General features: G+C 49.9%; 1 protein-coding gene across 1 annotated transcript in view; it reads right to left on the bottom strand.

The window, feature by feature from the left end:
• FANK1 (fibronectin type III and ankyrin repeat domains 1) overlaps window positions 1-25,519 on the bottom strand; it is a 125,879-nt gene that overhangs the window by 8,867 nt on the left and 91,493 nt on the right. Inside the window, exon 7 of the mRNA XM_068255733.1 lies at window positions 11,727-11,892. Coding sequence (XP_068111834.1) covers window positions 11,727-11,892 — 166 coding nt within the window. The remainder of the gene's footprint in view (window positions 1-11,726; window positions 11,893-25,519) is intronic.

The raw sequence follows: 25,519 nt of genomic DNA, 5'->3' as shown, positions 1-25,519 counted from the left end.
GGGGGAGGGATGGGAAAAGCGCTAGACAACCGGTAACTTTATAGGGGAATCACTAGACTAGGGGTGTGAGGAGGGACCTCTAGACACCAAAGAACTATTTATGGGCTGAAGGGGAATCCCTAGACACCAGGGAACTGTATATGGGAGGGAGGGGGCCACTAGACACCAGGGAATTGCATAGGAGAGGCAGAACTACAAGACCCCAGGGAACTGTATAGGAGAGGGCCACTAGACACTAGCGAACTGTACATGGGCGAGGGAGGGGGGCCATTAGACACCAGATAAGTTTATTAGGGAGGAAGGTGGCCAGTTGACATTGAGTTTGGCCGTGACTTGGGTCCCGATGCTAAATTTCAGTTTGACACCCCCTGGCCTAGACAAAAACGCAGTTGAGTGTTTTTATCTCTGCCTGATAAGGGATAGTCAACGGGCCGATACCAATTCTGGCTTATATGAAAATTTTAATACCAGTTTGAATCCCAGTCAGGGATCTGCACGGAGTTTGTGGGTTTTCTCCGGGCACTCCGGTTATCTCCCACACCCCAAAAACATACAGATAATTGGATTGACTTCCACCCAATTTGGCCCTAGACTATGATGAACATATGACTACGGTAAGGATTAGATTGTGAGCCCCTCTGAGGGACAAGACAATATACTCTGTACAGTGCTGCGGAAGAGGTCAGCGCTATAGAAATACTAAATAATAATAATCTTCTCATCAGCCTATTCCTGGCTAGTCTCATCCTGTGCAGCGTATTTTCCGTAGCAGTGCAGGTAACATAATCTGCGAGGAATCCTAAGCTGCTGGTTTTCCAGCCATCGTACAGAATGCGGCGCGGAGGGGGTGACTGTTGCTGGCGCCTGTATTATTCCTCTCGCACACACTGGCTCTGCCACTGTCGCTGGCATCTGTATTATTTCTCTTGCACACACTGGCTCTGTCACTGTTGCTGGCGCCTGTATTATTCCTCTCGCACACACTGGCTCTGTCACTGTTGCTGGCGCCTGTATTATTCCTCTCGCACACACTGGCTCTGTCACTGTCGCTGGCATCTGTATTATTCCTCTCGCACACACTGGCTCTGTCACTGTCGCTGGCATCTGTATTATTCCTCTCGCACACACTGGCTCTGTCACTGTCGCTGGCATCTGTATTATTCCTCTCGCACACACTGGCTCTGTCACTGTCGCTGGCATCTGTATTATTCCTCTCGCACACACTGGCTCTGTCACTGTCGCTGGCATCTGTATTATTCCTCTCGCACACACTGGCTCTGTCACTGTTGCTGGCGCCTGTATTATTCCTCTCGCACACACTGGCTCTGTCACTGTCGCTGGCATCTGTATTATTTCTCTCGCACACACTGGCTCTGTCACTGTTGCTGGCGCCTGTATTATTTCTCTCGCACACACTGGCTCTGTCACTGTTGCTGGCGTCTGTATTATTCCTCTCGCACACACTGGCTCTGTCACTGTTGCTGGCGCCTGTATTATTCCTCTCGCACACACTGGCTCTGTCACTGTTGCTGGCGCCTGTATTATTCCTCTCGCACACACTGGCTCTGTCACTGTTGCTGGCGCCTGTATTATTCCTCTCGCACACACTGGCTCTGTCACTGTTGCTGGCGCCTGTATTATTCCTCTCGCACACACTGGCTCTGTCACTGTTGCTGGCGCCTGTATTATTCCTCTCGCACACACTGGCTCTGTCACTGTTGCTGGCATCTGTATTATTCCTCTCGCACACACTGGCTCTGTCACTGTTGCTGGCGCCTGTATTATTCCTCTCGCACACACTGGCTCTGTCACTGTTGCTGGCATCTGTATTATTCCTCTCGCACACACTGGCTCTGTCACTGTCTCTGGCATCTGTATTATTCCTCTCGCACACACTGGCTCTGTCACTGTTGCTGGCGCCTGTATTATTTCTCTTGCACACACTGGCTCTGTCACTGTTGCTGGCGCCTGTATTATTCCTCTCGCACACACTGGCTCTGTCACTGTTGCTGGCGCCTGTATTATTCCTCTCGCACACACTGGCTCTGTCACTGTTGCTGGCATCTGTATTATTCCTCTCGCACACACTGGCTCTGTCACTGTTGCTGGCGCCTGTATTATTCCTCTCGCACACACTGGCTCTGTCACTGTTGCTGGCATCTGTATTATTCCTCTCGCACACACTGGCTCTGTCACTGTTGCTGGCGCCTGTATTATTCCTCTCGCACACACTGGCTCTGTCACTGTTGCTGGCGCCTGTATTATTCCTCTCGCACACACTGGCTCTGTCACTGTTGCTGGCGCCTGTATTATTCCTCTCGCACACACTGGCTCTGTCACTGTTGCTGGCGCCTGTATTATTCCTCTCGCACACACTGGCTCTGTCACTGTTGCTGGCGCCTGTATTATTCCTCTCGCACACACTGGCTCTGTCACTGTTGCTGGCGCCTGTATTATTCCTCTCGCACACACTGGCTCTGTCACTGTTGCTGGCGCCTGTATTATTCCTCTCGCACACACTGGCTCTGTCACTGTTGCTGGCGCCTGTATTATTCCTCTCGCACACACTGGCTCTGTCACTGTTGCTGGCGCCTGTATTATTCCTCTCGCACACACTGGCTCTGTCACTGTTGCTGGCGCCTGTATTATTCCTCTCGCACACACTGGCTCTGTCACTGTTGCTGGCGCCTGTATTATTCCTCTCGCACACACTGGCTCTGTCACTGTCTCTGGCATCTGTATTATTTCTCTCGCACACACTGGCTCTGTCACTGTTGCTGGCGCCTGTATTATTCCTCTCGCACACACGGGCTCTGTCACTGTTGCTGGCATCTGTATTATTTCTCTTGCACACACTGGCTCTGTCACTGTCTCTGGCATCTGTATTATTTCTCTCGCACACACTGGCTCTGTCACTGTTGCTGGCGCCTGTATTATTCCTCTCGCACACACTGGCTCTGTCACTGTTGCTGGCGCCTGTATTATTCCTCTCGCACACACTGGCTCTGTCACTGTTGCTGGCGCCTGTATTATTCCTCTCGCACACACGGGCTCTGTCACTGTTGCTGGCATCTGTATTATTCCTCTCGCACACACTGGCTCTGTCACTGTTGCTGGCGCCTGTATTATTTCTCTTGCACACACTGGCTCTGTCACTGTCTCTGGCATCTGTATTATTCCTCTCGCACACACTGGCTCTGTCACTGTTGCTGGCGCCTGTATTATTCCTCTCGCACACACTGGCTCTGTCACTGTTGCTGGCGCCTGTATTATTCCTCTCGCACACACTGGCTCTGTCACTGTTGCTGGCGCCTGTATTATTCCTCTCGCACACACTGGCTCTGTCACTGTCGCTGGCGCCTGTATTATTCCTCTCGCACACACTGGCTCTGTCACTGTCTCTGGCATCTGTATTATTTCTCTTGCACACACTGGCTCTGTCACTGTTGCTGGCGCCTGTATTATTCCTCTCGCACACACTGGCTCTGTCACTGTTGCTGGCGCCTGTATTATTCCTCTCGCACACACGGGCTCTGTCACTGTTGCTGGCATCTGTATTATTCCTCTCGCACACACTGGCTCTGTCACTGTTGCTGGCGCCTGTATTATTTCTCTTGCACACACTGGCTCTGTCACTGTCTCTGGCATCTGTATTATTCCTCTCGCACACACTGGCTCTGTCACTGTTGCTGGCATCTGTATTATTCCTCTCGCACACACTGGCTCTGTCACTGTCTCTGGCATCTGTATTATTTCTCTCGCACACACTGGCTCTGTCACTGTTGCTGGCGCCTGTATTATTCCTCTCGCACACACTGGCTCTGTCACTGTTGCTGGCGCCTGTATTATTCCTCTCGCACACACTGGCTCTGTCACTGTTGCTGGCATCTGTATTATTCCTCTCGCACACACTGGCTCTGCCACTGTTGCTGGCGCCTGTATTATTCCTCTCGCACACACTGGCTCTGTCACTGTTGCTGGCATCTGTATTATTTCTCTTGCACACACTGGCTCTGTCACTGTTGCTGGCATCTGTATTATTTCTCTTGCACACACTGGCTCTGTCACTGTTGCTGGCGCCTGTATTATTCCTCTCGCACACACTGGCTCTGTCACTGTCTCTGGCATCTGTATTATTTCTCTCGCACACACTGGCTCTGTCACTGTTGCTGGCATCTGTATTATTCCTCTCGCACACACTGGCTCTGTCACTGTTGCTGGCGCCTGTATTATTCCTCTCGCACACACTGGCTCTGTCACTGTTGCTGGCGCCTGTATTATTCCTCTCGCACACACTGGCTCTGTCACTGTTGCTGGCGCCTGTATTATTCCTCTCGCACACACTGGCTCTGTCACTGTTGCTGGCGCCTGTATTATTCCTCTCGCACACACTGGCTCTGTCACTGTTGCTGGCGCCTGCATTATTCCTCTCGCACACACTGGCTCTGTCACTGTTGCTGGCGCCTGTATTATTCCTCTCGCACACACTGGCTCTGTCACTGTTGCTGGCATCTGTATTATTCCTCTCGCACACACTGGCTCTGTCACTGTTGCTGGCGCCTGTATTATTCCTCTCGCACACACTGGCTCTGTCACTGTTGCTGGCGCCTGTATTATTCCTCTCGCACACACTGGCTCTGTCACTGTTGCTGGCGCCTGTATTATTCCTCTCGCACACACTGGCTCTGTCACTGTTGCTGGCATCTGTATTATTCCTCTCGCACACACTGGCTCTGTCACTGTTGCTGGCGCCTGTATTATTCCTCTCGCACACACTGGCTCTGTCACTGTTGCTGGCGCCTGTATTATTCCTCTCGCACACACTGGCTCTGTCACTGTTGCTGGCGCCTGTATTATTCCTCTCGCACACACTGGCTCTGTCACTGTTGCTGGCGCCTGTATTATTCCTCTCGCACACACTGGCTCTGTCACTGTTGCTGGCATCTGTATTATTCCTCTCGCACACACTGGCTCTGTCACTGTTGCTGGCGCCTGTATTATTCCTCTCGCACACACTGGCTCTGTCACTGTTGCTGGCGCCTGTATTATTCCTCTCGCACACACTGGCTCTGCCACTGTTGCTGGCATCTGTATTATTTCTCTCGCACACACTGGCTCTGTCACTGTTGCTGGCGCCTGTATTATTCCTCTCGCACACACTGGCTCTGTCACTGTTGCTGGCGCCTGTATTATTCCTCTCGCACACACTGGCTCTGTCACTGTTGCTGGCATCTGTATTATTCCTCTCGCACACACTGGCTCTGTCACTGTTGCTGGCGCCTGTATTATTCCTCTCGCACACACTGGCTCTGTCACTGTTGCTGGCGCCTGTATTATTCCTCTCGCACACACTGGCTCTGTCACTGTTGCTGGCATCTGTATTATTCCTCTCGCACACACTGGCTCTGTCACTGTTGCTGGCATCTGTATTATTCCTCTCGCACACACTGGCTCTGTCACTGTTGCTGGCGCCTGTATTATTCCTCTCGCACACACGGGCTCTGTCACTGTTGCTGGCATCTGTATTATTCCTCTCGCACACACTGGCTCTGTCACTGTTGCTGGCGCCTGTATTATTCCTCTCGCACACACTGGCTCTGTCACTGTTGCTGGCGCCTGTATTATTCCTCTCGCACACACGGGCTCTGTCACTGTTGCTGGCATCTGTATTATTTCTCTTGCACACACTGGCTCTGTCACTGTTGCTGGCGCCTGTATTATTCCTCTCGCACACACTGGCTCTGTCACTGTTGCTGGCGCCTGTATTATTCCTCTCGCACACACGGGCTCTGTCACTGTTGCTGGCGCCTGTATTATTCCTCTCGCACACACTGGCTCTGTCACTGTTGCTGGCGCCTGTATTATTCCTCTCGCACACACTGGCTCTGTCACTGTTGCTGGCATCTGTATTATTCCTCTCGCACACACTGGCTCTGTCACTGTTGCTGGCGCCTGTATTATTCCTCTCGCACACACTGGCTCTGTCACTGTTGCTGGCGCCTGTATTATTCCTCTCGCACACACTGGCTCTGTCACTGTTGCTGGCGCCTGTATTATTCCTCTCGCACACACGGGCTCTGTCACTGTTGCTGGCGCCTGTATTATTCCTCTCGCACACACTGGCTCTGTCACTGTTGCTGGCGCCTGTATTATTCCTCTCGCACACACTGGCTCTGTCACTGTTGCTGGCATCTGTATTATTCCTCTCGCACACACTGGCTCTGTCACTGTTGCTGGCGCCTGTATTATTCCTCTCGCACACACTGGCTCTGTCACTGTTGCTGGCGCCTGTATTATTCCTCTCGCACACACTGGCTCTGTCACTGTTGCTGGCGCCTGTATTATTCCTCTCGCACACACTGGCTCTGTCACTGTTGCTGGCGCCTGTATTATTCCTCTCGCACACACTGGCTCTGTCACTGTTGCTGGCGCCTGCATTATTCCTCTCGCACACACTGGCTCTGTCACTGTTGCTGGCGCCTGTATTATTCCTCTCGCACACACTGGCTCTGTCACTGTTGCTGGCATCTGTATTATTCCTCTCGCACACACTGGCTCTGTCACTGTTGCTGGCGCCTGTATTATTCCTCTCGCACACACTGGCTCTGTCACTGTTGCTGGCGCCTGTATTATTCCTCTCGCACACACTGGCTCTGTCACTGTTGCTGGCGCCTGTATTATTCCTCTCGCACACACTGGCTCTGTCACTGTTGCTGGCATCTGTATTATTCCTCTCGCACACACTGGCTCTGTCACTGTTGCTGGCGCCTGTATTATTCCTCTCGCACACACTGGCTCTGTCACTGTTGCTGGCGCCTGTATTATTCCTCTCGCACACACTGGCTCTGTCACTGTTGCTGGCGCCTGTATTATTCCTCTCGCACACACTGGCTCTGTCACTGTTGCTGGCGCCTGTATTATTCCTCTCGCACACACTGGCTCTGTCACTGTTGCTGGCATCTGTATTATTCCTCTCGCACACACTGGCTCTGTCACTGTTGCTGGCGCCTGTATTATTCCTCTCGCACACACTGGCTCTGTCACTGTTGCTGGCGCCTGTATTATTCCTCTCGCACACACTGGCTCTGCCACTGTTGCTGGCATCTGTATTATTTCTCTCGCACACACTGGCTCTGTCACTGTTGCTGGCGCCTGTATTATTCCTCTCGCACACACTGGCTCTGTCACTGTTGCTGGCGCCTGTATTATTCCTCTCGCACACACTGGCTCTGTCACTGTTGCTGGCATCTGTATTATTCCTCTCGCACACACTGGCTCTGTCACTGTTGCTGGCGCCTGTATTATTCCTCTCGCACACACTGGCTCTGTCACTGTTGCTGGCGCCTGTATTATTCCTCTCGCACACACTGGCTCTGTCACTGTTGCTGGCATCTGTATTATTCCTCTCGCACACACTGGCTCTGTCACTGTTGCTGGCATCTGTATTATTCCTCTCGCACACACTGGCTCTGTCACTGTTGCTGGCGCCTGTATTATTCCTCTCGCACACACGGGCTCTGTCACTGTTGCTGGCATCTGTATTATTCCTCTCGCACACACTGGCTCTGTCACTGTTGCTGGCGCCTGTATTATTCCTCTCGCACACACTGGCTCTGTCACTGTTGCTGGCGCCTGTATTATTCCTCTCGCACACACGGGCTCTGTCACTGTTGCTGGCATCTGTATTATTTCTCTTGCACACACTGGCTCTGTCACTGTTGCTGGCGCCTGTATTATTCCTCTCGCACACACTGGCTCTGTCACTGTTGCTGGCGCCTGTATTATTCCTCTCGCACACACGGGCTCTGTCACTGTTGCTGGCGCCTGTATTATTCCTCTCGCACACACTGGCTCTGTCACTGTTGCTGGCGCCTGTATTATTCCTCTCGCACACACTGGCTCTGTCACTGTTGCTGGCATCTGTATTATTCCTCTCGCACACACTGGCTCTGTCACTGTTGCTGGCGCCTGTATTATTCCTCTCGCACACACTGGCTCTGTCACTGTTGCTGGCGCCTGTATTATTCCTCTCGCACACACTGGCTCTGTCACTGTTGCTGGCGCCTGTATTATTCCTCTCGCACACACTGGCTCTGTCACTGTTGCTGGCGCCTGTATTATTCCTCTCGCACACACTGGCTCTGTCACTGTCTCTGGCATCTGTATTATTTCTCTTGCACACACTGGCTCTGTCACTGTTGCTGGCGCCTGTATTATTCCTCTCGCACACACTGGCTCTGTCACTGTTGCTGGCGCCTGTATTATTCCTCTCGCACACACTGGCTCGGTCACTGTTGCTGGCATCTGTATTATTTCTCTTGCACACACTGGCTCTGTCACTGTTGCTGGCATCTGTATTATTCCTCTCGCACACACTGGCTCTGCCACTGTTGCTGGCGCCTGTATTATTCCTCTCGCACACACTGGCTCTGTCACTGTTGCTGGCATCTGTATTATTCCTCTCGCACACACTGGCTCTGCCACTGTTGCTGGCGCCTGTATTATTCCTCTCGCACACACTGGCTCTGTCACTGTTGCTGGCGCCTGTATTATTCCTCTCGCACACACTGGCTCTGTCACTGTTGCTGGCATCTGTATTATTTCTCTTGCACACACTGGCTCTGTCACTGTTGCTGGCATCTGTATTATTCCTCTCGCACACACTGGCTCTGTCACTGTTGCTGGCATCTGTATTATTTCTCTCGCACACACTGGCTCTGTCACTGTTGCTGGCGCCTGTATTATTTCTCTCGCACACACGGGCTCTGTCACTGTCGCTGGCGCCTGTATTATTCCTCTCGCACACACTGGCTCTGTCACTGTTGCTGGCGCCTGTATTATTCCTCTCGCACACACTGGCTCTGCCACTGTTGCTGGCGCCTGTATTATTCCTCTCGCACACACTGGCTCTGTCACTGTTGCTGGCATCTGTATTATTCCTCTCGCACACACTGGCTCTGTCACTGTTGCTGGCATCTGTATTATTCCTCTCGCACACACTGGCTCTGTCACTGTTGCTGGCGCCTGTATTATTCCTCTCGCACACACTGGCTCTGTCACTGTTGCTGGCATCTGTATTATTTCTCTCGCACACACTGGCTCTGTCACTGTTGCTGGCATCTGTATTATTCCTCTCGCACACACTGGCTCTGTCACTGTTGCTGGCGCCTGTATTATTCCTCTCGCACACACTGGCTCTGTCACTGTTGCTGGCGCCTGTATTATTCCTCTCGCACACACTGGCTCTGTCACTGTTGCTGGCGCCTGTATTATTCCTCTCGCACACACTGGCTCTGTCACTGTTGCTGGCATCTGTATTATTCCTCTCGCACACACTGGCTCTGTCACTGTTGCTGGCATCTGTATTATTTCTCTCGCACACACTGGCTCTGTCACTGTTGCTGGCGCCTGTATTATTTCTCTCGCACACACTGGCTCTGTCACTGTCGCTGGCGCCTGTATTATTCCTCTCGCACACACTGGCTCTGTCACTGTTGCTGGCGCCTGTATTATTCCTCTCGCACACACTGGCTCTGCCACTGTTGCTGGCGCCTGTATTATTCCTCTCGCACACACTGGCTCTGTCACTGTTGCTGGCATCTGTATTATTTCTCTCGCACACACTGGCTCTGTCACTGTTGCTGGCATCTGTATTATTTCTCTCGCACACACTGGCTCTGTCACTGTTGCTGGCGCCTGTATTATTCCTCTCGCACACACTGGCTCTGTCACTGTTGCTGGCATCTGTATTATTTCTCTCGCACACACTGGCTCTGTCACTGTTGCTGGCATCTGTATTATTCCTCTCGCACACACTGGCTCTGTCACTGTTGCTGGCGCCTGTATTATTCCTCTCGCACACACTGGCTCTGTCACTGTTGCTGGCGCCTGTATTATTCCTCTCGCACACACTGGCTCTGTCACTGTTGCTGGCGCCTGTATTATTCCTCTCGCACACACTGGCTCTGTCACTGTTGCTGGCGCCTGTATTATTCCTCTCGCACACACTGGCTCTGTCACTGTTGCTGGCGCCTGTATTATTCCTCTCGCACACACTGGCTCTGTCACTGTTGCTGGCATCTGTATTATTCCTCTCGCACACACTGGCTCTGTCACTGTTGCTGGCGCCTGTATTATTCCTCTCGCACACACTGGCTCTGTCACTGTTGCTGGCGCCTGTATTATTCCTCTCGCACACACTGGCTCTGTCACTGTTGCTGGCGCCTGTATTATTCCTCTCGCACACACTGGCTCTGTCACTGTTGCTGGCGCCTGTATTATTTCTCTCGCACACACTGGCTCTGTCACTGTCGCTGGCGCCTGTATTATTCCTCTCGCACACACTGGCTCTGTCACTGTTGCTGGCACCTGTATTATTCCTCTCGCACACACTGGCTCTGTCACTGTTGCTGGCATCTGTATTATTCCTTTCGCACACACTGGCTCTGTCACTGTTGCTGGCGCCTGTATTATTTCTCTCGCACACACTGGCTCTGTCACTGTTGCTGGCATCTGTATTATTTCTCTCGCACACACTGGCTCTGTCACTGTTGCTGGCATCTGTATTATTCCTCTTGCACACACTGGCTCTGTCACTGTTGCTGGCGCCTGTATTATTCCTCTCGCACACACTGGCTCTGTCACTGTTGCTGGCGCCTGTATTATTCCTCTCGCACACACTGGCTCTGTCACTGTTGCTGGCGCCTGTATTATTCCTCTCGCACACACTGGCTCTGTCACTGTTGCTGGCGCCTGTATTATTCCTCTCGCACACACTGGCTCTGTCACTGTTGCTGGCATCTGTATTATTCCTCTTGCACACACTGGCTCTGTCACTGTTGCTGGCGCCTGTATTATTCCTCTCGCACACACGGGCTCTGTCACTGTTGCTGGCATCTGTATTATTCCTCTCGCACACACTGGCTCTGTCACTGTTGCTGGCGCCTGTATTATTCCTCTCGCACACACTGGCTCTGTCACTGTTGCTGGCATCTGTATTATTCCTCTCGCACACACTGGCTCTGTCACTGTTGCTGGCATCTGTATTATTCCTCTCGCACACACTGGCTCTGTCACTGTTGCTGGCGCCTGTATTATTCCTCTCGCACACACTGGCTCTGTCACTGTTGCTGGCGCCTGTATTATTCCTCTCGTACACACTGGCTCTGTCACTGTTGCTGGCGCCTGTATTATTCCTCTCGCACACACTGGCTCTGTCACTGTTGCTGGCGCCTGTATTATTCCTCTCGCACACACTGGCTCGGTCACTGTTGCTGGCATCTGTATTATTTCTCTTGCACACACGGGCTCTGTCACTGTTGCTGGCATCTGTATTATTCCTCTCGCACACACTGGCTCTGTCACTGTTGCTGGCATCTGTATTATTCCTCTCGCACACACGGGCTCTGTCACTGTTGCTGGCGCCTGTATTATTCCTCTTGCACACACGGGCTCTGTCACTGTCGCTGGCATCTGTATTATTCCTCTCGCACACACTGGCTCTGTCACTGTTGCTGGCATCTGTATTATTCCTCTCGCACACACTGGCTCTGTCACTGTTGTTGGCGCCTGTATTATTCCTCTCGCACACACTGGCTCTGTCACTGTTGCTGGCATCTGTATTATTTCTCTCGCACACACTGGCTCTGTGGCTTCAGCACATTACATAACCTGATGAATCACTGACAGCGCACTAACGGCATCGGACAGCTGGGGGATGCAGGTACCTCGCAGCCGTCATCAATCATCCAGCGTATGACCTCCACATGACCTCCGTCTGCAGCCCAATGCATGGCGGTGCAGCCAGACCTGTCTCGGCTCTCCCAGGATGCTCCTTGTTCCCGCAGATACGCCACAACGTCCAGGTGGCCCGAAAAGCATGCCAGCATCATGCTGCGGAGACAGGATAGGTATATTACTGACAAGGGTAACGGCTCATCTGCCACGCTATACACATCGCAGCAATAATAATAATAATTCATATAGTAGTATACATAATAACTAGGAATTTTACCAGTAATATGAATATTGACCATAATAAAAAATTATACGTATTGATATTAATATGAATTCTAATAATAATAATAATAATATGAATACTTGCAACAATACTAATAATAATAATGATATGAACAACACTAACACGAATAGTAATAATATAAATATAATGAATATAATATGGAAATGGGCCAATCAGATTTAGGCCTCGTTTCCATCTGTGCGCTTCTGTCCGCTTTTCAGCAACATGTATCAATCTGTTAACATTGATGTGCTGATAAAAAGCAGACAGAAGCGGATAGAAGCGCACTAAGTGGAAACAAGGCCTAACTCCGACAGTTTTGATTGGCCCAATGACCAGTTGCATACAATTTGTATGCTGACCAGAAACTCATTGACCTTCTCTAATGTTATGCAGTATTTCGGGTAAAGAACAAGTGACAGCCACGCTAACCTAGAAATACAAAAAAATATTTAAGTAGATCAGTGATCTGCAAACTTGGCTCTCCAGCTGTTAAGGAACTACAAGTCCTACAATGCATTGCAGGAGTCCGACAGCCACAGTCATTGTGGGACTTGTAGTTCCTTAACAGCTGGAGACCCAAGTTTGCAGATCACTGAACTAGATAAATACTAGTTCTACTTACATAACAGATGTATAGCACTGTCCGTGTTCTAATTCCTGTGAATTGTATAAAGGAAAAGCAGAGAATCCTATTCTAGACAGTTTCCATCTTGGTTACCTTTGACCTCCTGACATTTCCTCCCTCACTCTTTTTTTTCTCCTCTTGCTAATTGTGTATTTGTTACCTGCCCTCCTCCCAGAGTCTTCAGACACTCCCACTGAGGTCTATACTAGGAAGTGCACTGTCTTATGTCATTACAAGGAGGGGGAAATAAAGGGAAGGGGAGGAATATATTACAGGTATTCCCCGACTGACGAATGCCCCGCCGAAAGAAAAAAATGGCTTTTAAACTTGTATAAGCAGGTACAGAGGGCAGAGGTGACATAGAGGGGGGCACTGGAGACACAGGGGACACAGAGGAGGTACAGAGTGCAGAGGTGACAGAGGGGGAAACTGGAGGCACAGGGGACACAGAGGAGGTACAGAGGGCAGAGGTGACATAGAGGGGGGCACTGGAGACACAGGGGACACAGAGGAGGTACAGAGTGCAGAGGTGACAGAGGGGGAAACTGGAGGCACAGGGGACACAGAGGAGGTACAGAGGGCAGAGGTGACATAGAGGGGGGCACTGGAGACACAGGGGGGCACAGAGGGCAGAGGTGACAGAGGGGGGCACTGGAGACACAGGGGACACAGAGGAGGGGCAGAGGTGACAGAGGGGGGCACTGGAGACACAGGGGACACAGAGGAGGGGCAGAGGTGACAGAGGGGGGCACTGGAGACACAGGGATGTACAGAGGGCAGAGGTGACATAGAGGGGGGCACTGGAGACACAGGGGGGCACAGAGGGCAGAGGTGACAGAGGGGGGCACTGGAGACACAGGGGACACAGAGGAGGGGCAGAGGTGACAGAGGGGGGCACTGGAGACACAGGGATGTACAGAGGGCAGAGGTGACATAGAGGGGGACACTGGAGAAACAGGGGACACAGAGGAGGTACAGAGGGCAGAGGTGACATAGAGGGGGACACTGGAGACACAGGGGACACAGAGAAGGTACAGAGGGCAGAGGTGACAGAGGGGGGCACTGGAGACACAGGGGGGCACAGAGGAGGTACAGGGGACAGAGGTGACAGAGGGGGACACTGGAGACACGGGGGCACAGAGGGCAGAGGTGACAGAGGGGGGCACTGGAGACACAGGGGACACAGAGGAGGTACAGGGGACAGATATGGCACAGTGTTCCGACTTAAGAACAGATTCAGGTACAGTGACCAGATTTTTGTAGGCTCAACCTGGGACTGAATACAATTTCTAAATGAAAGTGGCAAAAAATAGAGGGACATGCTTGTCTGCTTTTCAAAAGGATAATCCGTATATAATCATGAAGACTACTCAAACACATATGTAAAGAAAATATAAAATAGATTGCTTCATTCATCAAAATGCAAAAGGAGTGCCTTTAAAAACATGGGATGGCCACCCGGCCACAGACAACCACAAGTCACTCCGCATATAACCACACACAAGCTCACCACGGCCGTGATATTAGGCACACCAGGGGCTGGTATATAGCAGGTAAAGCGCTCACAAGGTACAGTCTCCAGAGCAGTTCCATAGAAAATATACCTCCACAGCAACAAAGTCAGTCCAGCAAGCTCGGTTAGTGGTTTCAGCAATTCTCAGCAAATCAGGAAAGCAAAAGAAGCCATATGCAGTGTAAGCTCATAGCATAGAGGAGGCCGTCGCCGCCGCAGCAGCAGACATAAGCAATCCCAAATGCATTATATATTCAGTAGAGTCTCCCCACACCGGAACTTTGCTGGATATTGGACGGTTGGAGCTGATGTTGAAGAAAAGCTAGTGCTGGCACACGTGTAGTGCGCTGGAAAAATGTCCACCAGGAGCGTGGGTAGAGCGGAGCGGCCTGCAGCAACGGGTCCTGGCACAGATACCCAGTTAGCTACGCTGGGCTAGGTGCGGGCCGGATGGATCTCGCCTGATGGATCCCATTGCTAGGTGGCTGGGGCGGTGCTGCGTCCCATGTAAGAGAGGGAGATCGCTCCTAACAGTTTTGCCGGCTGCCGGCTACCTCAGGTGGGTGGGGGGGGGGGGGCAACCTGGGACATGGGGGGGGGGCGCGTCGCGCGAAGCGCGCTGAAAAATTGGGGGGGGGGAGTTGCGGGCGCCGAAAAAATGGGCGTGGTCATGACATTCTATGGGCGGAGCTAACGTAATGATGTAACAGCGAGGCATAAGAAAGCAGTGTTTACGCCGTGATGTGGTCAGACGAGGTTTCGCATCATGGGTGTGCAGAAACTGTGTGATGCTAATAGTATACCGTAACCACAAAGCAGCAAACACAGCCAACTATGACCATTAAATAATAAATGCAGCAACAGTTACCCCAGACACCAGAAAATAAACGCAATGTGGGCAAACATGTCAGTACAAAATAAACGCATTGCGGGCAACATGTCAGTACAAAATAAACGCATTGCGGGCAACATGTCAGCACAAAATAAACGCATTGCGGGCAACATGTCAGTACAAAATAAACGCATTGCGGGCAACATGTCAGTACAAAATAAACGCATTGCGGGCAACATGTCAGCACAAAATAAACGCATTGCGGGCAACATGTCAGTACAAAATAAACGCATTGCGGGCAACATGTCAGCACAAAATAAACGCATTGCGGGCAACATGTCAGCACAAAATAAACGCATTGCGGGCAACATGTCAGTACAAGATAAACGCACTGCGGGCAAACATGTCAGCAGAAAATAAACGCATTGCGGGCAACATGTCAGTACAAAATAAACGCATTGCGGGCAACATGTCAGCAGAAAATAAACGCATTGCGGGCAACATGTTAGTACAAAATAAACGCATTGCGGGCAACATGTCAGCAGAAAATAAACGCATTGCGGGCAACATGTCAGTACAAAATAAACGCATTGCGGGCAACATGTCAGCACAAAATAAACGCATTGCGGGCAACATGTCAGTACAAAATAAACGCATTGCGGGCAACATGTCAGCACAAAATAAACGCATTGCGGGCAACATGTCAGTACAAAATAAACGCATTGCGGGCAACATGTCAGCACAAAATAAACGCATTGCGGGCAACATGTCAGCACAAAATAAACGCATTGCGGGCAACATGTCAGCACAAAATAAACGCATTGCGGGCAACATGTCAGCACAAAATAAACGCATTGCGGGCAACATGTCAGCACAAAATAAACGCATTGCGGGCAACGTCAGTACAAGATAAACGCACTGCGGGCAAACATGTCAGCAGAAAATAAACGCATTGCGGGCAACATGTCAGTACAAAATAAACGCATTGCGGGCAACATGTCAGCAGAAAATAAACGCATTGCGGGCAACATGTTAGTACAAAATAAACGCATTGCGGGCAACATGTCAGCAGAAAATAAATGCATTGCGGGCAACATGTCAGTACAAAATAAACGCATTGCGGGCAACATGTCAGCACAAAATAAACGCATTGCGGGCAACATGTCAGTACAAAATAAACGCATTGCGGGCAACATGTCAGCACAAAATAAACGCATTGCGGGCAACATGTCAGCACAAAATAAACGCATTGCGGGCAACATGTCAGCACAAAATAAACGCATTGCGGGCAACATGTTAGTACAAAATAAACGCATTGCGGGCAACGTCAGTACAAAATAAACGCATTGCGGGCAACATGTCAGCACAAAATAAACGCATTGCGGGCAACATGTCAGCACAAAATAAACGCATTGCGGGCAACATGTCAGCACAAAATAAACGCATTGCGGGCAACATGTTAGTACAAAATAAACGCATTGCGGGCAACGTCAGTACAAAATAAACGCATTGCAGGCAACATGTCAGCACAAAATAAACGCATTGCGGGCAACATGTTAGTACAAAATAAACGCATTGCGGACAACATGTCAGTACAAAATAAACGCATTGCAGGCAACATGTCAGCACAAAATAAACGCATTGCGGGCAACATGTTAGTACAAAATAAACGCATTACGGACAACATGTCAGTACAAAATAAACGCATTGCAGGCAACATGTCAGCACAAAATAAACGCATTGCGGGCAACATGTTAGTACAAAATAAACGCATTGCGGGCAACATGTTAGTACAAAATAAACGCATTGCGGGCAACGTCAGTACAAAATAAACGCATTGCAGGCAACATGTCAGCACAAAATAAACGCATTGCGGGCAACATGTCAGTACAAAATAAACGCATTGCGGGCAACATGTCAGCACAAAATAAACGCATTGCGGGCAACGTCAGTACAAAATAAACGCATTGCAGGCAACATGTCAGCACAAAATAAACGCATTGCGGGCAACATGTTAGTACAAAATAAACGCATTGCGGGCAACATGTTAGTACAAAATAAACGCATTGCGGGCAACGTCAGTACAAAATAAACGCATTGCGGGCAACATGTCAGCACAAAATAAACGCATTGCGGGCAACATGTCAGTACAAAATAAACGCATTGCGGGCAACATGTCAGCACAAAATAAACGCATTGCGGGCAACATGTCAGCACAAAATAAACGCATTGCGGGCAACATGTTAGTACAAAATAAACGCATTGCGGACAACATTTCAGCACAAAATAAACCTTGCGGGCAACATTTCAGCACAAAATAAACGCAATGGGGGCAAACATGTCAGTACAAAATAAACGCATTGCGGGCAAACATGTCAGCACAAAATGTACGCAATGTGGGCACATTTCACCTGGAAAAAAAGCATTTACTCACCTGGCAGAAGACGTCCCCTCACGCAGCCGACCTCTGGTGTGTGTGCAGCTCCCCCGGACGACTCTCCTTCAATCTCCCGCTCTCACAGGCAGAGCAGGGCTACGGCAAGATGGTGTCTGGAGGCTGAGCCCTGTACTGAGACACAAATAGTCTCCAGTACAGGGCTCCGCCTCCGGACGCCATCTTCCTGTAGCCTTTCTCTTCCTGCCTGAGGAATATGCAGGCTGCTGGAGCGGGGCTGCGGGGAATGAACTAGCGCAGCGTCTATGAGACGCTGCGGCTAGTTCATTGTACGGTGGCCAGAGTACCGAGGCCGGGACGTCCCGCTTTTAGCAGCATTTTTTTTTTTCATTTCCTTATGTCCGTCTCCACAGGTGTCAATTACAAGACCCTGCACTTTGTCCTTCCTGTGTATATGCCTCCTCTACATAGACCACCATTTCTCTTCCCTGTGTCTCTGAATCAGTCATTACCCTGAGAGACATGAAAACAAGCATGGCAATGTCATAGCTGTCTCTGGGCTCCCCACCGGTTTCAGTTACAGGACCTGTGCACTTTGTCCTTCCTGTGTATGTTCCTCCTCTACATAGACCACCATTTCTCCTCCCTGTGTCTCTGAATCAGTCATTACCCTGAGAGACATGGAAACAAGCATGGCAATGTCATAGCTGTCTCTGGGCTCCCCACAGGTGTCGGTTACAGGACCCATGCACTTTGTACTTCCTGTGTATGTTCCTCCTCTGCATAGTCCACCATTTCTCCTCCCTGTGTTTCTGAATCACAGTCATTACCCTGAGAGACATGGAAATAAGCATGGCAATGTCATAGCTGTCTCTGGGCTCCCCACAGATGTCAGTTACAGGATCCGTGCACTCTGTCCTTCCTGTGAATGTTCCTCCTCTGCATAGTCCACCATTTCTCCTCCCTGTGTCTCTGAATCACAGCCATTACCCTAAAAGACATGGAAACACGGAAACACACATGGCAATGTCATAGCTGTCTCTGGGCTCCCCACCACGGCCATGATATTTATCAGCATGAAGTGCAGATTGCTTTCAGAGGCAGAAGAATTGGAGTCATTGCCAAGATTGGCGGGTGAGGGGGGGTGTGACCTTCAGGCGGCCTTCAATGGTGAAATTGAGCCCTCAAAGCTCCTCAGCTCTCCTCTCATGCTGTCTCCTCCGGCACAGTGATGAGACCTGCGCTAGTGTCATCCAGGCTAAATGATACTGTTACAGTTCCAGGCCATCTAAAGTCTTCTATCATCACAAGAGCGTACAGTGAAAAAAGCGAAGCATCGGATGTCATGAGATAAACACAACTAAGGTGCGAGTTCTGGGTCAGTTGGTAGTGGGATTAAACTGGACCTGAACTCTAGCACAGGACACAAGGAAAGCATAACAGAAATGCACCCTGTATGTATTTAAAAAGTTTAGAATGTGTAATTCCCCTAATTTATGTCTAATCACTAGTTGTAATTTGATCCTCTCCTGTGTCACATGACTGCCTATGTCAGATAAGCCCATTTTAAAGTATAGGCTGTAAACAATATGTCTGCTTCCATGAATCAGGAAGTAACAGCTGTAACAAAGGAAGGTTTTTTGTTTAAAGGTTATTATGCGGTTGTGTATCTTTTAGAGCAGAGAGGACGTTCTGTGTTCAGGTCCACTTTAATATGGCTGGATCAGAACTTTACAGAAAGCTAGTCAAAGTTAGAAGTTGGCAGTCAGCGGAGTTGCACATAAATATGGCTGACATGCAGATTACTTAAATAGGACCTGTCACAAAAATCTTAACACACATATAAATATAAAATGAGCCATAAATTACTTTTCTCCTATGTGGCTGTCACTTACACTAAGTAGTAGAAATCTGACATTACCGACAGGTTTTGGGCTAGTCCATCTCCCCATAGGGGATTCTCAGCATGGCCTTTTATTCTTTATAAAGACATTCCCTGAAAAGGATTAATACAAAGATGTCGGCCAGCCTCTCTGCTCGCTGCACACTATTTTGGCAGATGGACGGAGCAACAGCCATTCACTAAGTGCTTTTAAAAATAAAGAAAACCCTGAGAACCCCCCTATGAGAAGATGGACTAGCCCAAAACCTGTCGGTAATGTCAGATTTCTACTACCTGCTGTAAGTGACAGCAACATGGGAGAAAACTAATTTATGGCTCATTTTACTCTGGAAGAAATGTACTTCTTATTTGTATGTGTTTTACATTTTAAGATTTTCGTGAGTGTTATATAGAGGCTGCCATATGTATTTACATCTAGGGCCTGTTTCCACTACACGCAGATTGGATACAGAATGGATGCAGAAAAACTGACTCCAATGAATGCCTATGGGCCTGTTTGCACTAAACGCAATTTTTCTGATGCAGATTTTCCCGTAGGCATTCATTGGAGTCAGTTTTTCTGCATCCATTCTGTATCCAATCTGCGTGTAGTGGAAACAGGCCTAACTATGAGGATTGCTTGGCTGTCCTGCTGATCCTCTTGCCATATGTATTTCCTGTTAAACAATACCAGTTGTCTGGCAGCCCAGCTGATCTATTTGGCTGTAGTAGTGTTTACCAGGAAAAAAAAACATGCAGCTTCTCTTGTCACATTTGACGAAATTGTCAGAAACACCTGATAGGCTTTCCTTTTAAGCAATTCCAGTTGCCTGGCTCTCCTGCTGATCCTGTGCCTCTAATACTTTTAGCCATAAGCCCTGAACAAGCATGCAGCATAACGGGTGTTTCTGACATTATAATCAAAACTGACAAGATTAGCTGCATGCTTGTTTCTGGTGTTATTCTGACACTGCTCAGCCAAATAGACCAGCAGGGCTGCCAGGCAACTGGTATGGTTTACAAGGAAATAAATATGGCAGCCTCCATATCCCTCTCACCTTGGGTTCACTTTACATTGAACCTGAAGCCTTTAAAATAAAAAAAGATACTTACCTAAAGAAGGGGAAGGCTCTGGGTCCTATAGAACCTACCCGTGCTCTCATGCTCCTGAAGACTTCTGGAGCCTCCCACGGTGGGACAATTGAACAGGGGATCCAGCGCTGAAAGGAGGGGACCGTGGGAGGGACAGGAAGGCTCTATAGGACCCAGAGCCTTCTCTCTCCATAGGTAGGTATCTGTTTTGAAGTGAGAGAGCTATATGGAGGTCCGACACTTGTAAAAGGTCATATTATGCCTGGAGAGCATTCAAGGAACGCTGGTCGGCACTGCATGCATGCGCAGTTCAGTGGGTGGTGGGCGCAGGGTAGAGCCTCCATCTAAGCGCATTCTAGCACGAAGCGGCCGTCAGGCAGCTGCACCCACTACCCACTGAACAGCGCACCAGGATCGGTATGTGCACCAGTCTTGTATCTAGCTGCACGTATTAGTATTTGGAATGCTGCTGAATGCACCTTGAGAATGAAATAAACCGTTTATGCATGCAGTGCCGACCAACGTTCCTTTTCTTCAGTGAATGCATTTGTATCTTTAGTCAGAGCATGCATAGCATGGTGATTGGATACTATCCGGACCTGGGTGACAGTTAAAACCCTTCGTTGTATACTGCTGCGCCAACGTCCGCATTTGTGTTCCTACCTTCCATGTATTGTATCTGGAGAGGACACCTCCAGAGGGAGCTTAATTTTCCTTGTTGGACATAGTCTGACATCAGGAGTTGGGGGAGGGTGTTATGGTCTCATAGAAGTTTATAATTTAATCCCAGCCATCATGTCACTAACTGTCCTCAGAGGGGCCTACAATCTAAACCCTGCCATCATGTCACTAACTGTCCTCAGAGGAGCCTACAATCTAATCCCTGCCATCATGTCACTAACTGTCCTCAGAGGCACCTACAATCTAATCCCTGCCATCATGCCACAAACTGTCCTCAGAGGAGCCTACAATCTAATCCCTGCCATCACGTCACTAACTGTCCTCAGAGGCACCTACAATCTACTCCCTGCCATCATGTCACTAACTGTCCTCAGAGGAGCCTACAATCTAATCCCTGCCATCATGTCACTAACTGTCCTCAGAGGAGCCTACAATCTAATCCCTGCCATCATGTCACTAACTGTCCTCAGAGGCACCTACAATCTAATCCCTGCCATCATGCCACAAACTGTCCTCAGAGGAGCCTACAATCTAATCCCTGCCATCATGTCATTAACTGTCTTCAGAGCACCTACAATCTAATCCCTGCCATCTTGTCACTAACTGTCCTCAGAGGAGCCTGCAATCGAATCCCTGCCATCATGCCACAAACTGTCCTCAGAGGGGCCTACAATGTAATCCCAGCCATCATGTCACTAACTGTCCTCAGAGGCCTACAATCTAATCCCTGCTATCATGTCACTAACTGTCCTCAAAGGCACCTACAATTACCCTGCCATCATGCCACAAACTGTCCTCAGAGGAGCCTGCAATCTAATCCCTGCCATCATGTCACTAACTGTCCTCAGAGGAGTTTATAATGTAATCCCTGCCATGATGTCACTTACTGTCCTCAGCAGTAAGTGAAGTTGGACTGGGAGCAGCTAGTGATAGTGGGCCTTAGATGGTAAAAAGTACAAATACAGCCCTGCCGGCAACCAGTAACGATTCTATCTGCGGTTCACCAAAACACACACATGAAAGAATGCGTTTCTCCCTCAGCAGACCTGCCCAGCCTCTCACTAACATTCTGGCTGTTATCGGAATTCTGCTACATGAGAAAAGTGTTAACCAGTGGCAGTGCGGCCCGATAGGAGGGTGTGCAGAGCGGCGGGAACCATGGCGTGTCTGGAAGATGCTGGAAGCAGAAGGGATTGCTTTGACTGGATTTCCATGAAGAGAGGATGACAGCGGCAGAGCACAGCGATGTTCCTCTGTCCGGCTGCTCTACGTCACTCTGGAACATCTTTCAGGAAGTGATTGCTGGAGACGCGGCTGGCTGTTAATTGGAGTGCAGAGCGGTGCTGTGAGGAGGGGCGGCCGTGTGCTGTGTGCGAGAGGGCTGGTGCACACCAGAGCGGTCCTGGAGCACTTTTTAACCACTTGCCGACCGCACGCTTATACCGTGCGTCGGCAAAGTGGCAGCTTCAGGACCAGCGACGCAGTACTGCGTCGCCAGCTGCAGGCTGATTAATCAGGAAGCAGCCGCTCGCGCGAGCGGCTGCTTCCTGTCAAATCACGGCGGGGGGCTCCGTGAATAGCCTGCGGGCCGTCGATGGCGGCTCGCAGGCTAAATGTAAACACAAGTGGAAATAATCCGCTTTGTTTACATTGTACGGCAGGCATATCGGCGATCCCCGGCCAATCAGCAGCCGGGGATCGCCGCCATGTGACAGGGGACGTCCTGTCACAGGCTGCACAGGACGGATAGCGTCCTGTGCAGCCCCGATCACCAGGGGGCCAGGTAGGAGAGGGGGGAAGCGGAATTTCGCCGCGGAGGGGGGCTTTGAGGTGCCCCCCCCCCGCCAGCCACACGCAGGCAGGAGAGATCGGACCCCCCCAGCACATCATCCCCCTAGTGGGGAAAAAAGGGGGGTGATCTGATCTCTCTGCCTGGTGTTTGATCTGTGCTGGGGGCTGTAGAGCCCACTCAGCACAGATAACATAATTCAATGCTGGTCCTTAAGGGGGGGTAAAGGGTGGGTCCTCAAGTGGTTAAAATGCTTGCAGGGGAAAAACCGCTTGGCTAATGAAAGTGAATGGGATGGTGCACACCAGAGCGGCTCGTTTTTTCCACAAACGCCAACTCGGGGGCTGCAGCATTTTTAGATTTCTGAGGCGTTTCTGCCTCAATATTAAAATATAGGAAAGTGGAAAACTGCTCTAAAAAACACTAGATCAGGGTGGATTGCCAGGCGTTTTTGTTACAGTAAAGCGGTTACTGAACAGCTTCTGTAACAATATATGTAATCTGCTACACAAAAACACTCCAAAAAACGCTAGGCATGTTTAGAAAACCTCTCTAACATGCGTAGAATCGCTCTGAAATCTGCTTCAAAACCCTCTAGCGTTTTGCGGATCTGCTAGAGGTTTTTGGTGTGCACTGGGCCGTACACAGTGTTCTGTCGGAATGCATTCCATATTCACAGCCACTGCAGGAAAGAGGCTCTGCACCATACATTGTGCCCACTTTGTATCATGTTTGGCTCACTCTAGACCAGTGGCCCTCAAACTAAGGCCCGCGGGCCGAATGTGGCCCCCTGAGGCTTTTCATCGGCCCCCCCCACACAAAATGTATTACAGATGAGGTCAGCTACATCTTTAAATATTGGTGGTCTGCATATAGAATGAAGCCAGAAAGCTGTAATTCGCTGGTTTCCAATCAAACTCCACATCAGGTGACACTGCTGTCCACTGCAGGTTGTCACCTGGGTATGCTTCACTGTCTGGCCCACAAAGACTTCTACATTATTTTATGTATACTCCGGCCCCCCAGCAGTCTGAAGTATGTTGACCCAGTCCTCAACCCAAAACATTTGGGAACACCTGCTTTAGACCACCAGGGAAGCTATACTGCAGTGAAGCCCTAGATCAGGGGTGTCCATGGAGTAGATCGCTAAGGATTTTATGGTAGATCCCATCCGCACTACATTTTCCATTGTGTATATACAATTGTGCTCCTAAAATTGAACATGGGTAGTAAATTGTACATTTTGACTTGCTAATTTTTTAAATAGCTCACAAGCTGAAAAAAGTGTCAGCACCTGTACCATAGATCATAAAGGAATCCATATGGGGGAGGGAGAGGGAAAGCACTACACATCAGGGAACTTTAGAAGAGGGGGGGATCACCAGACACCAGGGAATAGTGTAGGGGAGAGAGGGGTCCACTAGACACCAGGGAACCGTGTAGAGGAGGGAAGAGGCAGGAACTGTATAGGGGATGAGGGCACTTTACCTAACCTACTTCTCACACTTACCCTCCCCTCAACCTACACCTAACCCCTCCCCCCCCCCCCCCCCATCTACTCCTTGCTCTAATCCAACCCCCCAATATCTGTGCTCCAATCTCGGCCGCTAAAGTGTCCCTCTGCGGATGTTTGCGCTGCCCTCCAACGCCATTTCACTCCATTAAATTTCATTTTTAACGCATGCCTCCAGCTCCCAAATTAATCACTGGAGGCCAACAAAGCTGCAATTAACAAAGGTCTTTGCTGCGCCCCAATTAGCTGTGACCTCATTGCACATTCTCTTCCCCCCCCCCCCCTCCAAAAAAAAAAGGATGCCCTCATCAATACGCCCTACTTTTGGGGGATCACTTCTGCCACTGACACACTAGGGGGCCAAGGGGATTTTATTGCCCCTATTTTTTGGACTATAAGATGCTCCTAGGTTCAGAGAGAGCAAAAACCAGAAGAAAAAAAAGGTATCCTAATCCTGGTGCGTCTATGGTCCAGGGGTGTCTTGTAGATGTTCTCCCCCCAATTATTGTGTCCTTCTCCTGTCCCCCTTGTGTCCTGTTCCATGTCCCCCAGTGTCCTGCACTGGACCTGTATAATTGTAATAAAGGGCAGCTGCATGCATCTCTCACCTGATCCTAGGAGCCCGTGACGATCAGCTGCTTCTCTTGCTCACTCCTTCCCCCTAGTGCCGGTCGCGTGTGTAATGATGCGACCAGGAAGTGCCGACACTAGGGGGAAGGTGTGAGAGAAGCAGCGGGTCATCACAGGCTCCCAGGATCAGGTGAGAGATACTGTATATACTTGTGTATAAGTCTAGAAATTTAGGTCTGATTCACTTCATAAAAGAATAGGGGTCGACTTATACCCGGCCAACACCGAGCACACTGAGTAATGTGTGTACTAATAGTGACTTTCCCATTTGCAGCAATGTACCCTGTGGTAAGGGACACTTAAAGGAAAGGAAATGCCAAGAAAACACCGTTCTGAAAGTCTTGACCACAACAATTAACAAGGAAAGGGGCAGGGGGGAAATACTGGGCCGCATAAAAGGGAGTGAATAATTGCTGCACTTGGGGACCTGGAGGAGGTATTGGCTGCACTTGAGGGACAGGAGGGGTTAATGGCTGCAATAATGTATGCAGTGCAGTCAGTCAACCCCTCCTGAACCCCAAGTGCAGCCATTAACTATGCTGGGT

Source organism: Hyperolius riggenbachi, chromosome 10, assembly GCF_040937935.1.
Source record: "Hyperolius riggenbachi isolate aHypRig1 chromosome 10, aHypRig1.pri, whole genome shotgun sequence".
Classification (NCBI taxonomy): domain Eukaryota; kingdom Metazoa; phylum Chordata; class Amphibia; order Anura; family Hyperoliidae; genus Hyperolius; species Hyperolius riggenbachi.
Note: the sequence above shows the minus strand (reverse complement) of the source record. Positions and strands in the feature narration are given on the sequence as shown.